This window comes from Corvus moneduloides, chromosome 1, assembly GCF_009650955.1.
Source record: "Corvus moneduloides isolate bCorMon1 chromosome 1, bCorMon1.pri, whole genome shotgun sequence".
NCBI lineage: Eukaryota > Metazoa > Chordata > Aves > Passeriformes > Corvidae > Corvus > Corvus moneduloides.
The window spans coordinates 119,078,234-119,095,917 of NC_045476.1; the positions used below are offsets into that span (position 1 = coordinate 119,078,234).

Here is a 17,684-nt window from a genome sequence, read left to right on the forward strand (position 1 = left end):
AGTAGAGCATATTTGATCCGCCCTGATAGGGGTTGCAGTCAGTGCAAACCATTCTCCTGCCATTGTCCTTCATAACAAAATATATTGAAACAGTCATTTTCTTCATGACAGTACTTTGGCGTGCTTTAATTTCAGCATTATTAGTCACTGCCCGTATATGATACGAGTGTTGGTGGATGGAGTGGGAGGAAGAAGAAAGATATTTAAAACAAATTAGGGTTTCCTCCCCTGATGTGCATTACTGTGTCTGACCAAGAAGCCTATGACTTAACTATGCCTTCTGCATTTCAGTGTGTTGTTTGCCTTAAGGCACAGTTAGTTATTCAGTTTGAATTTCTAATATTATTTTTAAAAGTCATAGAAATGCAAAAGGAATTGGAGGCGTTTAGCAGTGTTAGCGGTGAGATACAGAAGCAAGAGATACTAGTGTAATTATCAGTTCAGTGTATTCATTAGTTCACAGAATCTTAAATAATATTCTGATGCTATTTTCCATAACTCAGGGAGGAAAACTATATTATCATTGAAAGGTTTTTACAAGTAATTATTTTTATTTTCTTACTGTGATAAATGATTAGGGTAAAACTGGGGGGGAGGAACAACGATGAGGATGGACAGCATGGTGGGAGCGACAGAAAAAACCCATCCTTATGAAGGTTGTCTGCTAATTAATCTTTGTTATGATAAGGAAAACTTAATCGTGTACATAATAACAGGATTTTCAACTTCAGCAGTGTTTGAATCAGAGAATTAATGTTTTTCAGTTAGGGTATGAACAGTTCTTTAAATAACAGGGTTTAAAGGGTTAGATGAACAGAACTAAATTCATGGGGTATATGAACTGCAGCCCACGCTACACGTCCAGTGTAAGGCAAATCCACACAATGGGCAATTGTTTACTCCAGCACTTTCAGCCTGTCTGACATAGTCTGCATTTCAATTTGTCATTATACCCTGAATGTGTTCACTTCATACTGTGGTATTTGAAATCTGCCCTGTGGGTTTCATTAAACTTTCTGTAGTGGTGTTATGCATCCTACTTGTTGGTTTCATTGTTGTTTGGTGAAGATGATCTTCCATATCAGTATGTCTGGCCATTGTTTCCACAGCCAGTTCAGTGCAGCTTCCTCAGCACAAACTGCTCTCCCTTCTCCCATTGTCCAGGACAGGGTGACTTCTGATGTTTGCATAGCTTTATTGTTTCTTTCCCATTGTTGTCGAACTCTCGTGGTAAATACTTGGCACTTTTACTGACTTTATAGAGTAGGATGTGATGTCGTAGAGAAGGGGACAGGGCTACCCAAATTTTCTCAATTGCAGGGAGGAGCTGCCCAGGTGTGCTGAGGGGCCTGTACTCAGGAAGAGAAACAGGGAATCCTCCACAGTGAGTAACCCCACTTTCAAGTGCACAAAGTTTCCTTCATAGCCGTGTCCAGTACAGTGTAGTACCCTCTCCTGTCCTTTCCAGTTTTCCCTCTGGAATGTTCCCAGTTTAATTCTCCTCTTTTCCCTTTATTTTGTTGTATTCTCATTTTACCTTGTACTTTGTCTTCTCTCTGAAGGTTAAAGTTTCCATTTTTGTCTCTTCACACCATTAATCTTTTCTCATCCTACTCTTAATCTTTATACACATTGTCATTTTTCCAATGTGTCATTGTTGTTCTGTCACTAATACATCATATCATTTCTCTTCCCTTGTGTGCAATGGCCCTTTTCCCAGCCCTGTGCAGTTTCTTCTGTCCTTACTCATTGCTGTACTTTTACTCTTTCCAACCCTCTCTTCTTTCTCCTTTCAAATCACCTTTCAGTTTTCCTTTCCTGATGGGTCCCTTTTGAATCTTGCCTATTGATGTACATGAGATAAGCTCAGTTCAGCTCCCAGACCTTGCTAGTGCAGCTTTCACCTATATGTTTCCCTTTGTGGAACTGAAAGATAAAGGATGCAAAGCTCATCTCTAACAAAGAATTGAAGGATTTGGTAAGCTGCGTTTTGGCTGTGAAAGAGAACAGGCAGGAAATCAGAATGGTAAAATGGCAGAAAAGGGCTGAGTGGGTCAAGCTGTAGTGAGTAGGCTGTCTTTGGCTTTAGGTGAGCTGCTGAATTACAGCCCTGGCCAGCACCCTTCAGTTTGACTTGTGTGATATGATGTGGTGGTGTGTCTAGTTCCTAGTGGGCAGGTATCCACATAGTAGTAGCTACTTTCACAGCTGCCATTATTTGGTGACTGCTAGGGAGAAGCTCAGGATCATTTGAATCAGACCAAACTGATTTCATATTTACGGGGGTAGAAATATAAGTTCTGGCTGAGATATGTTGGCAAGATGCTCTGGGAAGCTTGATTGCTGTGGCTTGTGCCGCACCTTTTACTTCTGATTGAAGGGTTTCATTTTCCAGGGCTATCAGTCTGGCATTTTACATGAGCAAAAGAGTGGCTGTTTGTTTAACAGCATAAAACTGATGGGGACTAAAAGGAAGTAGAAAATCAGAAAAATCCTTACAAGATGGTTCTATCTGTAAAGAGGACTGAGTTACTTTGGGCTCAATTGGAAAAGGCAAAGGAGTGGAAAACTGAGCTGAACTGGAAAAATGTACTGCACTCTGTCATGTAGCATCTTGTGTGCTGTGACTGTTCTGACTGCTTCATTTTTCATTGTTTTTAGAATAAAAAAGCATTTTAAAATTGAAATCCCACTGTGTCAATTCTTACAGTAGCTCCTGGTCTACAAATGGAAGGTTTTAGCCAATTTTTTTCTGAGGTCGTGACAAAGCTAAGTGTAGAATAGTCAAATGACCTCAAAGAATTCTCAAGTAATAAAAATCAGAGAAAGTGCTAGTGGGTTTTTTTTGGGTTTTTTTCCTCTTTGGCTCTGTGTTTTATGTTTTTCCCCTCATGCCTGAAAGAAAATCTGTTGCTGTGTCATAAAACCAGTTGCGTATTCCAACTGTTTTATTTGTAACCCGGTGAGAGTTTTCCCAGGCAGATGTGGCAGACGATGTACAGAAGCAGCAAGTATATCTTTTTCTTGCTGCAGTTTCCTGGCTTGTACCTGGCCTTCCAACAGACAGAGGACTCCAGTCTCAACACTATTGTTCCCTGCCTTTCACAAATGACTGCATAAAAACTGCATGATCACATAACCTTTCAGATTCACAGGACAGCTGTGTCTTGTCACTTACACATTTATTATTTCTTTTTAGGCATTGGAAAAGTACCCCAACTCACCAATGACTGCAAAACAAATACTGGAAGTCATTCAGAAAGAAGGGTTAAAAGAAACAAGGTCAGTGTTTATATATTCTGTATTTTTGCTATTTCTATGAAAACGATCTATGAATGGTATATAATCTTTACAAAACTTAAAAGTGCTGACTGAATTGATCTCCAGTATCAGAGTGGGAAATACAGCAGATGGGTTTTGATTGTTAGGTCAAGACTATTAACAGGGTTAGTGACTGGCTTAACTTCGTATCTTCCCAAAGGAGTCTGTGGGCCTGCTCCAGTCCAGTAGCCTTTGTTTAGAAAGACAGTGTGATCTGCTCAAACAGCCCAGTGCTATGTCTCATTTTTGCTTAAGGACTGAAGCTCGACAGCTGGGTTGCCTCTGCCACTGTGTACATAGAGAAAGTGCAGGATGACGCTTGGTGCACTTCTCCCTTGGGTTTATGGTCTGGCACTTAAACCACTGTTAGGACAGGTTGGTGTTGCCTGTGGTAACAGAGACTGTGCTGATGAAGAACTGGGATGGAAGGAGAGCAGGGTTTGGACACTAGTTTGTCTGCAGAGCATGGATATGGTAACTGATACAGCAACTCAGCTGCAGGCTTGCTTAATAACAGCGTACTTTGGGTGTAGATTCAAGCGATGATAGTTAGGCTTTTAGAGGATAGATAGGTTATCCAGAGACTGTGGAAATCAATCATCTGTTTTCCATTGCTGCCTGGTTCAGATGTACGTGCAGCTTTTTGTTCTCAAAGGTGACTGTCTACTTGCTAGGTGCTCTAGTGACCTGCAAGTGGCAACTTGGGCAGGAAGTGAAAATAAGGAAAAATTGGTTGGCTGGTGGGGGTCTCCTACAAGATGGACTTGCGTCTTCTCCAAATATTATAGTAAAATTTTTCTACTTTGATAAATTGTTTTAATACTTGTTGCTGTCTCAGAGCACAGGGAGATGTGCTTTTATTTTAATTATATTTTTCTAGTGTGGAACCTAATGTTCAGAACAAGAGAACTTCAAAGTCCGTGTAAAGGTGAACCAGAAGTAACCACGGGACGTATTTTTACTGAATTCTGTGTTCCTAGGAAACAGATCAGAATACAATCTGCATGATTGTTTGCACAGCATAACCATGCACTTCTTTGTTGGTAGCCTCATAACATGCTCATAATAGCTGTATTTTGATAAAATTGCAAAAGAGATGGTATGCAAAGTGAAATTGAATTTGCTACCTTTTACAGATTTAAAGTGCTTTAGTTCCTGTCAAGAAATTGCTTTGAGTATATTTGGCAATGATTTCAAGGAAGCAAGGGGATGAAAACTTTTGAAAATTAATGTCCAAACATGCATGATTTGCATGCAACAGCAACAAAATGCAAAAAACCACAGTTTTGAAAATCTGTTCTATTAAGATACTGTTTCTCACAGCAGTGAATGGATTGCTTTCTTTTTATGTCTTGTGATATGAGACAATTGCATGGGAGGGGCTCAAATGCCTGATAATAGCATTTCTTTGTAATTCTAAAATGTTCTTGTTTTTGTGATCAGTGCATGAATAAAATTTTGAGTGGAAAACCTATGGGAGGGAGCGAAGGCAATGTGTTATATTTTAAATATAGAAAAAGTCAAAGCCCTTTTTAATTGCTGCAGAATGAATAGTAAGAGAAAGATTCCTTTAAAGAGGTTCCAAACTAGATGATCTTTCATTTTGTCGATTACTAAGAAACTGAGAATTGCAGAGAAATAGGAAAGAAATTCAGATTCATTCTGATTTTTATTCATGATACATGCAGGTACATGTGACAGTGTAGTAGATTGCAGGATGCTATATGCGGTCATGAGTTCTGAAAAACTGAGAAGGAAAAAATTCAATGTTCCTTATACTTGAAATATTTTCATCCTAAACTCCTTAGCCTAAAAATTGTAAATTCAGCAATTGTAAAATGAAAAAATGTTCATTCTGTATTGATTTTTAAGTATTTGAATTTTCATTTAACTTCTGATTTAATGTAAAAGTTGTGTTTCTGCTGCATTTTAATATTGATTAGGGAAAAACTTTCAGAGTTGTCTGAGTGCCTAACACATAGTAGGAGCCAATAAGGTGTTTGACTTCATACATAGATTTGTTGATGGGGCCTCAGCGTGTAAGGAATGTTTGGTTTTCACAGTACTTGAATTTAGAGTCTGCTGTTCGCTTCAGCCAGCTCTGCAATTTCTTTCAGTACCTTTCTGCCAGTTGGTTCCTTTGCCATTACTAAAGATGGTCTTTCTTGGTCTCTCTGCTGCAGCCAGCTAAGACGAGCAAGGGATGTAAATTTATGATGTGCAGTCACCTGGCCATAAGCAGTGGAATGGCACTAGCATAGTTTATTCTGTATTGATTTGTGTATTCTTCCAAGTCTGAACTTGTGCCAGGAATATGGTACTACTCTAGTACACTTTACTTATTCCTTTATACGGATTATCATTGTCAGTAGAAACTTGGCAATTCTACGTTAAGTTCTTAAAAAACTCTCCTCTCTACTCTTCCACTTAGAGATGAATGAGGTTAATTGGCTTAGTCATTTTTCATATATGTTGCAGCATTAATTAATCTAAAACTTTTTGCTGTGATAGTAAATCTGAAAGAATAATATATGATTTTCAGCTCTCATTGTCATTATGTGTGATCTTTAAAAAAGCACTGTCAGACTATTCAGCCTCTTTTTCTTTTTTTGCCATAAATACGTCAAGTTGCACATTTATTTTTGTATTACTCATGTAATTAAATACAAAAGGATTAAATTCCAAATTTGCAAAGCAGATATATGTTAGAAGAAAACCAACAACTCTACTGATATGTCCTGTGAGAGGGTATACACGCACCTAGTGTTTTATATCTTGGGGAAGGAAAAACTCATTTTTGTTTCTTAAATATATTTCCTGTTATGCTGGTTCATTGTAAAATGGTCAGCAGGCAGTTCTTCTGCTACCTAGAAGGAGTAAAAACTTTCAGGGATGTAGAAAATGTATGGCTTTCTTCTGTGGGTGGTGGGGAGGAGGGAGAAGTGTTTGCTTAACATTCGTGCCTGTGGTGATAGTGAACAGTGTCAGGCCAACAGACCTGGACACTGAAATCTCTTTACAAGGAAAATAGACAGCAGCTCACTTCAGTGCACAGTGCTCTGGATTTTCTGTCCTGAAAACGTTTCCCTGTCCTGCTGTAAATTTCTAGGCTCTCCACCTGCTGTCTATACACCCTAGCATGAGATTTTGCTGATTTTGCTAGTGTGACACAGACTACTAGTCAGAGTATGATCCATTCTTGCCTCAGTGCTCCTTTTCTGCTGTGCTGCTGCCTCACTAGTTGTTCTCCATCTTGCATTTCTTTTATTACTTATTCTTGTTAAGCCCTAAAATTTCTCTCACTGAATGGTATTTAGGTTTTCTGCAGACTGTTTCTCAAATTCAGTGGGATTGCTTTAACAATGTACTCTTGTCATCCAGCATGCATGCAGCTTTTCCAAGGTTTAGTGTCATCTGCTTATTAGAACTTGCTTTCTTTTGTAGCATTATATTTCTTTTTGCTTATGGAAGTCCATGGGAAACAGTGACCAAAAACTTGGTTTTGGGCTATGCGATTATGACTATTAGGTTGGGCTATATGGTACTTACTGCTGCTTCTCTAGCTACAGGGTCTGCTGCTATGTCACAGAGAATATTTTGATAGATGTGATGTAACTTGTTCTTGACAGGCCTATATATTACTCAACTTCTTATCTGCTAAATACTTCCAAATAATTTTTATTCCTTATTTTGGGGGAAAATAAATTCAGTTGCTGCATCTCCACTTCTTTGGACCTGTCTTTTTTCATTTTTTTTTTTAAAAGCTAATCTCTGAGCATTTTCCATTCTTTTGGAGTCACTGCTATCCTCTACAAATTCTCAAAAATTACTACTGATAATTCTGAGACTGATCCAGTCAGCTTTAATTACCTATGGCAAATTTCAGCACATTTAACTGATGTGAGAATACCTAATTTATTTAATTATCATCTAATCAATTTTCCCATGTTTGTTCCTGGTGTTGGTTTTAGCAGCTGTCTAATCATAGACATGTTTCTGATTAGGCATTAGCACTCCTGTGCTTTGAGTGTAAGTACTCAGTGCCAACCCCTTCTTGGAGAAGAGTAAGTCAGTTTCCTTTCTGCTGGTGTGCTTACACAAATTTCTTTGTGCATGTTGTGTGGGCGAGTTTGCTGAAGTTTAATTTCCTGAAGCCCTTTTTCTTCTTTTTGTGTTCTCCCTTGCTTTCCTAAAAATGAGGAATCATCCCTTCATGAATGCTCAGTGTTTTAGCTGCTTCTTCCCTATGGGTTCAAGTCAACCCAGTACAGTCCCAGAAACCTGCCAGATACTTTTCTGTCCCTATCTTTCTTTTCCCTTGGTTTTGTCCTTTTTTGTCATTCCCTGGAAACTGCCTGTAGAACCACCAGAAGTAACCTATCGGTTCCATTCGGTTTGGAGCACTGCACCTTTGTGAGGAATAGGATCAATTGAAGACCGCTTAAGATTATCAGGGAGATAACAATAAGACAGAAGCTGGTATGAATTAGTTGTTTGGATAAAGGAAGAGAAGGTTGAGTACAGGCATAGTAAATCTTCAGCTACACAAAAGATAGGAAAAGAAGGAGGGAGTAAGTTATCCTGAATGTCTGTTATGGATGGAACAAGAAATAAGGCCTTTAAATTGTAGAAAGAGAAGATTCCAATTAGAAACTACAAAGGTTTTTTTTTTTCATAACAGGAATAATTAATTCCTTTCATGAGCTATGGAAGAGATGTTAGAGATTGGTAGGTCTCACCAAAACCCACTGTAGCAATGTGTCTGTCAGGAGTTATGTAGATTAGGTTGATCCTGCCTTGAACTAGGGGAATGAACTAGTATATCTCTTGATCCAGGTTTTTCTATGATTTTTTTTAGAACAATATTCAGTACTTGGGCCATACACATTGTTTGAGTCCTAGGGGAGAATATCCAGCCAAACTCTGATAAATGTTTGATGCTAATAACCCTAGATTATGTCTTGGCTTTCTGTAGTTCCCTTTCTCCTTTGCTTGGTTAGGCTGGAAAATTGACTTGTCTGGATAAGATTAAAGCCAAAGATTCTCACTACAAGTTAAAAGCCAATAAACTTTCAAAATGGGACAAGCTGCTTAATTTCTTGGAGTACAACTTTAGCCCACAGCTATGCTAACTATTTGCGTTCCTCCTCCATGAGACTCAGGAGTGTGAACTCTGGAATGGGACAATTTCATAGTGTTTTGCTGTTCAGCTGGAGTAATTGCCTTCTGTATGGTCAACTAACTTGCATTATTCTGTTCGTGTGATTCATAGAAGAGTTTTTAAAAAGCTTCTTTGTCTCACTCTGTTTTCCATTTTCCAGTAGGAGTCTTAAACTTCTTTCTCTTGATGTTTCTTTGTTGATCTTAATTTCAACTATGGGAATCAGAGCACCAGTCATATCTCCTCCTCTTCATCTGTTTTTTCCTCTGCATATTTTGCCTTTTGCTTTGCAAGACTAAGCTATTGATTTGTTGTTGTGACAGTAGTCTTTCAGAAGACTAAGAAGAGATGCTTGCCACTGGCGCTGGCAGTAGTGCTGTTTCTTCTGCACTCCACGGTGTTGATAATATTTATCATGAATGATATCATAACATATTAAGTCTTCTGAGCCTAGGAAAGCAGCAAAGTATGACCCAAATAAATCTCAAAGACACTAGATTTACAGTCTTTGTGCAAAAACATGAAACTAGTGGGTTAGCTAGAATTAAACCCATTTTGAACTGTGGAGTGGAGTCATCAGTGGAATAAAACACAGGATCCATGCAGGGTCTGTCTTTAGCTTTGAAGTTAGAGGGGACTCCTGAAAATATTACCATCATTTGTGAATCCTTTGATCTTTTTGACAGTGTCTCTTTAAGCCTTTGCATACTTCATCCTTAGAGCTATTGACTTAAAAAAAAATCCCTTCTGAATGCTGCTGTTTCTGTAAATAGGCTAAATGAGCTGGCAACTGTCTTCTGTTGTTTGTTGTTTTCAGGTTCCTTGTGTTATTGTGTGCATATAGACAGAGAATTTTTTACTTTCTTTCTCTGTAAAGTCATTCCAAGATGTCATTGCGATTCATAATTATTAAGTCACAGTTTTTATCTTTCACTTAGAAAAGAAAAAAAAACCGAACAAATGCCCTGCAATTACTAAAACCGCTTAAAAATTTAATTGAAAGAACCACAGTTCTTGTCTTAAGGCTATGGTTGCCAACGGAAGAGCACAGAGAGTTAGGAGGCTTCTGTGGTTGCATATGTCTGATAGAATTTATTTGGGAGCCTCTTCAGCTGAAGGGAGTGCATCGTTTTGTCTGAAGGTAGTTATTGCCTGCAATGGACTGAAACCAAGCCGTGATGGAAAGAGAGGGAGAAAGCTATTCAGATTCTTTTGCCTGGCATTATTAGGTTGATTTTCATGCTTCTACAGATGTGGCTTTTGGCTGTAGAGCAGTGAAAGAAGCAAACTTTCAGTACAACCTGTCTTTCTGCATAAATTCACTTCAGACATGCCTTTGAAATGCTGTTCTTCCCAGTGTACCAACAGACCACCTAATTTGGTAGGCAGTTCTGATAGCAGCAATTTGCCAGCTGAAAATCTCAGGCTTGCTCCTTCTTGCCTAGACATTCCCAGCATTGTTATGTGTGGTGCAGTTTAACCTGGTAAAAACCAGTGGGTTTCCTATAATGTATTCCAGGATTGGAACTGTAACTTGCATAATCACACCCCTGTCACCTCTGTAATAATTATTTCAGTTTTTGTTTGTGATGTAGCCCTAGAACAGCTAAGGTATTAACTCAAGCCTAAAGTCCGGGTTGTGAATTCTTGATTGCGTATTGCTGCATAGTGATTACCCTACTGTTAAAAGCTTGCTTTTATCTGGACAGAAGTAATCCCACCTTTGTATTGATTTGGAAAACTGGTTTTGAGTGAGATGTAAAACAGATGTAAAATAATAAAACCTCAAATGAATAATAAAACCTCAGTGAATTGCAAAGACGAAGAATTTTTTAGTCATGGTGAGTTTTCCGTTGTGTATACCTATATAAGATATATTTCAATATAAGGCATTTAGCTACCTGGTATGTTTTTTTTTTTTTTTTTTTTTTTTTTTTTTTTTTTTTTGCCTGAGCTACCATTATCTTAATTTTTTCTCCATATTTTAGTATTTTAGAAATTACCTGGAGAGTTGTATTTGTTTTAATGCTGTTCTTCTTTCCTTCACAGGAGAGTGGAGTCTCTTTCTAGGGTCTTTAATAAACAGTCAAGTAAAATCAGTCTCCACATCAGTGGTTCTTATAAAGCTACCTTTATAATTAAGGTGTGAATTTGAGTTTCAGATGATAAATGGCATAGCTTAAATTGTAAGTACCTTTTGAGTATGACACAGAATACTTTGGAGGATATTGTTCTTACTGATAAGAGTATTAATTGAGCATATGTAAAAAGAGAGTGGAGACAGAAGCAAAGTAATATTTATCAAAGCTAAACATAGAGCTAGGTCCTTGGCTCCTCCACTCCCAATATCCTGTCCATTAAATTGGTGTTGCCTGTGCAGTATCTGCTAGTTCCCACCTATATGCAGTCCTGTGTCCCAGAAGTTTTCTGCAAGATAAATCTTCCTGCCTTCTCATACAAGGTCACCCACCCCATGGTCTCCAGTTACCCTGATCTGCTGTCATCCTTCTTCCCTTCTTTTGAGGACTCAAACTCGATTCCACGTGCCTGAAATTTTCTCAAGTGTTACCTTGTAAACATCCCAGTATTTATTTGATATTCTGACTTAGGACTGGTCAAGCGCTCTTCCTTAGTTTGGTTCCAGGAGGAGTTATGAGAAAATAAAATAATTCCATTATTTTGCCATGTCTGGGACCTTCAACTGATGATTTAGAAAAGTTCATATGGTTTCCTCTTTTGTACTTAGCCCTTGATTTGTCATCATGTTGAAGTTTGTTCCTGCATTCTTGGGTCAACTGAGATTTTATAACAGTCGATTCTCTTTTCTTTAAGATTAGTGTGTTGCTGTTACTTTTCCATATGCATTTTTGCCCATTTAGTGTGAGGACTTCAGTTTTCCATTTGGTACAATATTTCTCTGTATTTGGGTACTAAAACATACATGGTAACCGCCTTTCCACCTTTCATGTAAATGACAGGATATAGTCCTGCTTGATTTTTTTTTTTTTTTTTAATTTTTGAAATTTTTTTTTTTTTTAAGATCTGCCATAGACCTTTTTTGCTTTCCATCTATTAGCAGTTCTGCAAAATACATCTGCAAAGATTGGGAAAACAGGAATCCAGTCTGTGTGACATGCTTGTCTCCTCGGTGCTGTTAAACTCTTTTTATTTTACTTGTGCTGTTTAGGTTTCTGCTCCTTCCACTCAAGCTTAATCTGTCTATATAAAGCTTTTTTTATTTGGTTGATGCTTTACTGGTAAGGGAGAGTGCCTGTACGATTGTTAGATATTCAAGTTATAATAATTCAGAGGATATGTGAAAAATTTAAAAGTTTATCTTTTTTACCTGTGCTAGGAAAAATTGTGATAGTTAGATTTTGTGATGTGATAAATGTTTCAAGTTCTAAAGATCTATATTGCAAGATTTTTTTATGTTTAAGTGCATCCAAGTCCTTCCTCCTTATCACAGCCCAATATTCTGAAATTAAGACCTCCATTAATGTAATGTTAAAGATGCTCCTTTTTTAATAGAGGTGGAAATCCAGCAACTTAAATGTAACAAATAATTGATAGCAGTGCAGATCTTAAAATATTTACTAGCTTTGTGCACTCATGACACCACTTCCTGTTAAAGGTTGTTTTATTTTGAAGTAGGAGGAGGACATCAGCTGTGACTAGATAATGTAAATTTGTCAACAATTCCAGTGTTGCTTTTCATATTGTGGTGATTCCTTTATCAGTTTATTCTGATGTTTAATGGAAGAATCTAAGTTGTGTTGGCTTTTTCCTATGTTGTGTCTCTCAGTGTAGACTACTACGGAAAGAGACTTCAAAGCAACAATGTAGTTCAGGCTGATGAAAAGAGAAACCTTCTGCATTATAAATTGGTGTTACCAAAAGAGTGTATTGTGTCATGTCTGTCTTCCCACATCTCTCCTAGACAGTGTAACTACAATGTATGCTACAGATCTTTTTTCTTTAATGTTTCTGTATTTTGAAGAGTAATTCTACATTAAAAATAGTGTCTCTTTTTCAGAAAGAGAAATTAAATAAAGATATGCAAGAGACCTAAATACATTCAAAATAATCACATACTCTCTGAAGTTACATCAGGAAAGTTTCACCATATCTTCAATCCATCCTCCAAGCAGTGAAAGTTTTAGGGTTGGTTTATTTGTTTTGGGGTGGGGTTTTTGTTTGGTTTGGTAGTTATTTTGTTTTGTGTGTATGTAGTATGTTTCCTATAATGTAGTGCACTAAGCCTCATTTAAAAAAAAAAAAATTACTGAAGAGATGCAGTTTTCCAGTATACAGACTGTTTTCTTGTCCTTTTATCTGAGGTCTGGCTGCAGTTCTATAAACATGACTATGTGAGAGGTAGGTAGATTAAATGCATTCTCTGATTTTACTGCCTTTATCAGATTGTTTTGCCAGCATCGCTTTTAGAGAAGCAAGAACATAGAAGAATATAGTTGTCCATGGCTGTCCAGACACAAAATTTTCAAAAGTATTTTATGGAAACTGAAAGTTGACAGAATGTGTTTTTCTTTCCATCATTGTACTGAAATAAAGATCTACCATGTATTTACACTAAAGTAGAGAGGTAATAAACCAGTGGTTTTGAAATAGAAGTCAGAAGGAAGAGAGCTTAATGTCAGTGCAACTGATATAACTAATAGATATAACTGATGCTAGTTAGGGGCAAAATGTGAGATTCTTGCTGAGTAGCCAGTAACCTTGCTCAGCTCTCTTGTGCTTGGAAAAGGCAAGAATAATCTACGGTATTTACTTCACGTAGTAGTTGGACAAATGTGATTCAACACGTAAGCCTGTCAGGAGCAGCCATATATATAAAAATTTCAAACACAGAAGGATACAGACACTTTAGCTAGAAGGAGTCACCTTTTGAATGTACACTCTGGTAAAATATGCTTAGGAAAAGGGTTTAATCTGCTGAAGGCTTAAAACCTGCAGTGAAAATTGAAGTCTGGCTGAGAACTTGAAGACATGCCTGCGTTTAATGGATTTGTGAGCTTTTGTTGCACCATACAAGTAACCTAAGAAGCTGCTTTTCCTTGCAGGTGTAAAATGAATTACTCTAGGTTTCAACTTGCTGGTTGCTGATTGAGATTTATTTGTTGGGGTTGAATTTTTTTGGCAATTGTTTTTGTTCTGTGTATTTCTCTTTTGCATTGAAATGTTAGTATTTAAGCCTATTATTTATTACTGCTTTGAATTTCATTTATCCCACAGCTGACTTTTGTCTTTATTTATAAGCATTCTGTCCTAAGGGACATGCACAACATCCCACAAAACAGTATAATCTTCTTCATGCTATTTCTAGTATTCCATAGCAACTGAGGAAAAAAAAAGAGACTAAACTGAACACTACAACACAGGCAATTCATTACAGATTTTCCGCTTAGTATTCAGTAAATTGTCAAGTCCTTATTTTCATCATTAGCATATTTTTCACAGAGCAGAAGCATAGCCATTTCTGGCAGACTGAATTAAATCTGTTTTACTTGAATGTGAAAGAAGAAAACATTGTCAGGCTTTCTATGAAAGCACCATTTTCTAGTAATAATTTATTTCTCTGGAACAGTTTGCTGTGGATGTCTTTATGTTTCTATAAAGATATGGGTGTGTATGTTTCAGTCTACCTGTAATTAAACCATTCCTTAGCCTGTAGGGGAAAAAACACAGAAAAATCTATAAGGTGGTTTTGTTTTTTTTTTTTTGGCTATTCATATTGCATGAGCTGAGAAATTTACTAGTTCTCTTTTAGAGAGATTGATGGCTATGCACTGGCACATTTAATTTAAATTTTTGTAGTACATTTTTATAGAATCAAACCCCCAAAAAAGCCTCAGAATTTCAGTGTCTGAGGACAATGAAAAGTATCAGGCATAACTATTCAGAAAATTTCTTACATACATTAATTTCTTTTCTTTGTAAGGCTAGCTGATAGCAGTTCCATTTTATTTGAGTCTCATAGGTAGTCTTAAGTACTATGAAATTAAATTATGTGCATCCTTGTCATTTCAAAACAGAATTTAAAAAGTGCCTGAACATATTTTGCTTGCTTATGTACTGTCATGTGAAGTAAAAATGTGTTTTATTCAAGATATGATTTTTCTTTCAGCAGTTTAGAAAGTTCTTGTCTTCTATTTGTAATCCCAATAAAGTCTGCATTTGTCTGCAAGTCTGTTTTATGATGGATGTATGCTAGAACCAGTAATTGTGTGGCTGACAAATATTTACAATATTAAAAGAGAACTGGGGACCAAAATGTATACCTCAAAGGAAAGTATAAATAAAAGAACTTAAAAACTGCATGTATGATACTTGTTTATGGGCTTGAGTGTGCAAATAACACCTCCAGAGACAAATTCACCACTGTACATGTACACATGCCCTTATATGCATATAAATTGTAAATCACAAAAATATGATCAAATACATCCTTTGCTCAGTTATTCCAAGAGCTGAGTATGGGAGCTCAAACGATTCTCAAGAACTGTTTTGCTGTTTGCCCTCAATAGCTAAAAGAGGACAAATTGATTTCTCCCTCATTTCCTTTGGTTTTCATTGTATTTGTAATATGAGGAAAGGAAAATGGGTTCTAGCAGCTCTTTTCAGTTAAGTGCTATCTCCCAGCAAGAAAGAAAACAAGTGCACATAGCTGAGTCACCCTATTTAGGATCTTGCAGCATCCACAGCTACTGCAATGTTTCAATAAGCTTGCTTAAGATACCTTTATTTGCTCTCAGAATCCATGAAGATATACCATTTAGAGATTCACTGGTGTGCCTTTATATTTAATTAGCTAATAAAACAAGTGTGGGATCCAGACAACTATTCTCTCTTGCAAATGGCCCTTAATACTTTCTAGTCCATCCTTTCTTTTTTTTTGTGTTACCAAGACACCTGGAGTTTTTCTTTCTGGGATTGCTCAATATTTTACGTTACCATTATCAAACATGAAATCCTTGTGTAAAAAATAACATGTGTCCTCTACAACCATCACAAAGGGAAAAAAAACCTATGACCCATAAGTGACAGCAAGGAACTTTTTGAGAAGATACCTTAAAGAATATATGACAAGCAAGAAGTTGTTGTTTGGCTTTTATTTGTTACTTTGTTTTGTTAAAGACTGCTTGCATTCTATCAGGGAATCTTTCCTTAGCCAGTGAAAATTCAACAGTTTCAAAGTATATTTGTACTCCTGTCTGTCCCCTTTGTCCAAAGCCAACATTATTAAACCCAGTCCAACCATTGACCTTTCTCTGTTTGTAGTAGCAGCCTAATGATATAAATGTAAACTATTGCATCAAAATATTATTCAGTCAAATAATACACTGAACTATATAAAGTAGTGTTGGTACAAGATTATTTGTGCCCAAGATACAATCCAGGAATTATGACATGATTGGTACTGTTGGTACTGTGAATTAATTTCATATTCTACTTCTCATTCATTTTTTATTGAGAACAGAAAGCAATTTGGGGTTAAGACTGATTTTTTTTGTGATCCACATTATTTTTAGTTTCTTTGTCATGTGTGGCTCAGCTCCTTCATTCAAAGGGACTTTAATAAGGACTTCAGCATGCTTCCTTTCAGGTGGAATGATGTGGCTATCAAAAATGACCAGTCTGAAACTTTTATTTTTGTTACCAATGCTGTATTTTCACAAAATATTTGATGGTTTCTTTTGTATAATTTGAAAACATTGTATGTGACATTTTGAAATTAGATTGACTTCTAATTATAAGTTAAGTAGAAACTTAAGTGTCCCAGTTCCAGACTTAAGGAGCTGTCTTAAGTCAAAGAAGAAAAAGGAGATCTGCTAATAGACTAATTTGCAACAGCTGGAGTAAGCTAAACACAAAAATAAAAGTATCTGCTTGGTCCTTTGAGGGAAGGAAAAGAAGTTTTACTGTGCTGTTTTGCCAAGTTAAACTCCCTTACGTACAGCAAGTATAACTTAAACATTTCACATCAATGCAAATATTTTAATTTGACACAATACAATAAATCATACGTTGCTGTATTTTTAAAGGTGAAGGGTAAACTCTGATTGCCCATTCTGTATTTATTTTCAGGCTTTTCATATGGGCAGGGGCTCTTAACAAAAATACTTTATGCACATAATTGGCACGTATTAGTCAGCAAAGTTGTAGTAGTTACATTTATTTTAATATTTAGGGTGAAAGTATGGTCTTGCTTGTACAACTGTTTTTCTAGGAATAAGTATTACTAGAAAACAATAATTTGCTTCAGATCCAATTTTATTCGTGATTACTCCCAGCTTCCTTATTCTTTGTATCAGTTTGATTTTTCTGCCTGTTTTGGTGATTGAGTAAAACATTCTCAAGTTCTGAATGACTCTTTAAGTACAAGAATAATGAGAAAAATCTTCTGTAAGGAAAGGAATGATTCTTTTTATTCATTCATTCTCTCTCATTATATGAGAGACTGTAGAATTTATTTTTTTTCAATTGACTGTGAATTGAATATGTAGAAATAGATTGGTTTTTTATGTCCTAGCATTCTCTTTTTGGATTGGTTGCAATGTTTAGGATGTTAAAAATAAGCACGTGGCTTTTTCATAATTGTACCAGAATTTGACATTTAGTTTCAAAATTCTGAATTCCTTCAGTTAGAAGTTATGTCCTAATTGAAAACTGGAGAGGAGGAACAAAGAAACTGTGGAGATTTTCCTGAACTTTGGTGAATGAGAAGGAATAAGATATGGTGCACTTTCTTTGATTTTGAACAGAAATGGACAAAACTAAAATTAAATTTACGGATTTCAGTTGTTCTTGCTTCATAAAAAGGTTTAGTATCATTTTATACTGCTTTAAAAGAAATATGATCCTTTTATCAGAATAGGAAGTTGTAGGATGAAGGTGGGGAGGGCAGGAGAGAAAGAGAGAAGACACTGGGAGAAGAATAAGGAAGAGAGAAGAGATAGGAAGCAAAGACAGAAGATGGAAAAGTAGAAGGATAAAGGAGAGAGGAAAGGGAAATAAAACAGACAATGAGGATGTGTTCATGACAATGCTCTGGCAGTGTGCGGCTGCAGGGCCAGACACAGCCTTGTGGCTGAGATAGTGGTGCCTCTGGAGTAACATATTGAAGAAAATGCAAAACCAGCACTCAGGCAGAAGAGGAGAGTGAAAAAGAGAGTGTGGAACA

At 36.7% G+C, this 17,684-nt stretch overlaps 1 protein-coding gene across 2 annotated transcripts in view; it reads left to right on the forward strand.

Annotated features, from left to right (window-relative positions):
* The window catches only part of ASXL3 (ASXL transcriptional regulator 3), a 127,713-nt gene that overhangs the window by 23,227 nt on the left and 86,802 nt on the right, over positions 1–17,684 (forward strand). For both annotated transcript variants that reach the window (XM_032124428.1, XM_032124421.1), the window contains exons 2-3: positions 3,200–3,282; positions 3,624–3,626. In XM_032124428.1, the coding sequence (XP_031980319.1) occupies positions 3,227–3,282; positions 3,624–3,626 (59 nt within the window). In that variant the 5' untranslated portion in view covers positions 3,200–3,226. The remainder of the gene's footprint in view (positions 1–3,199; positions 3,283–3,623; positions 3,627–17,684) is intronic.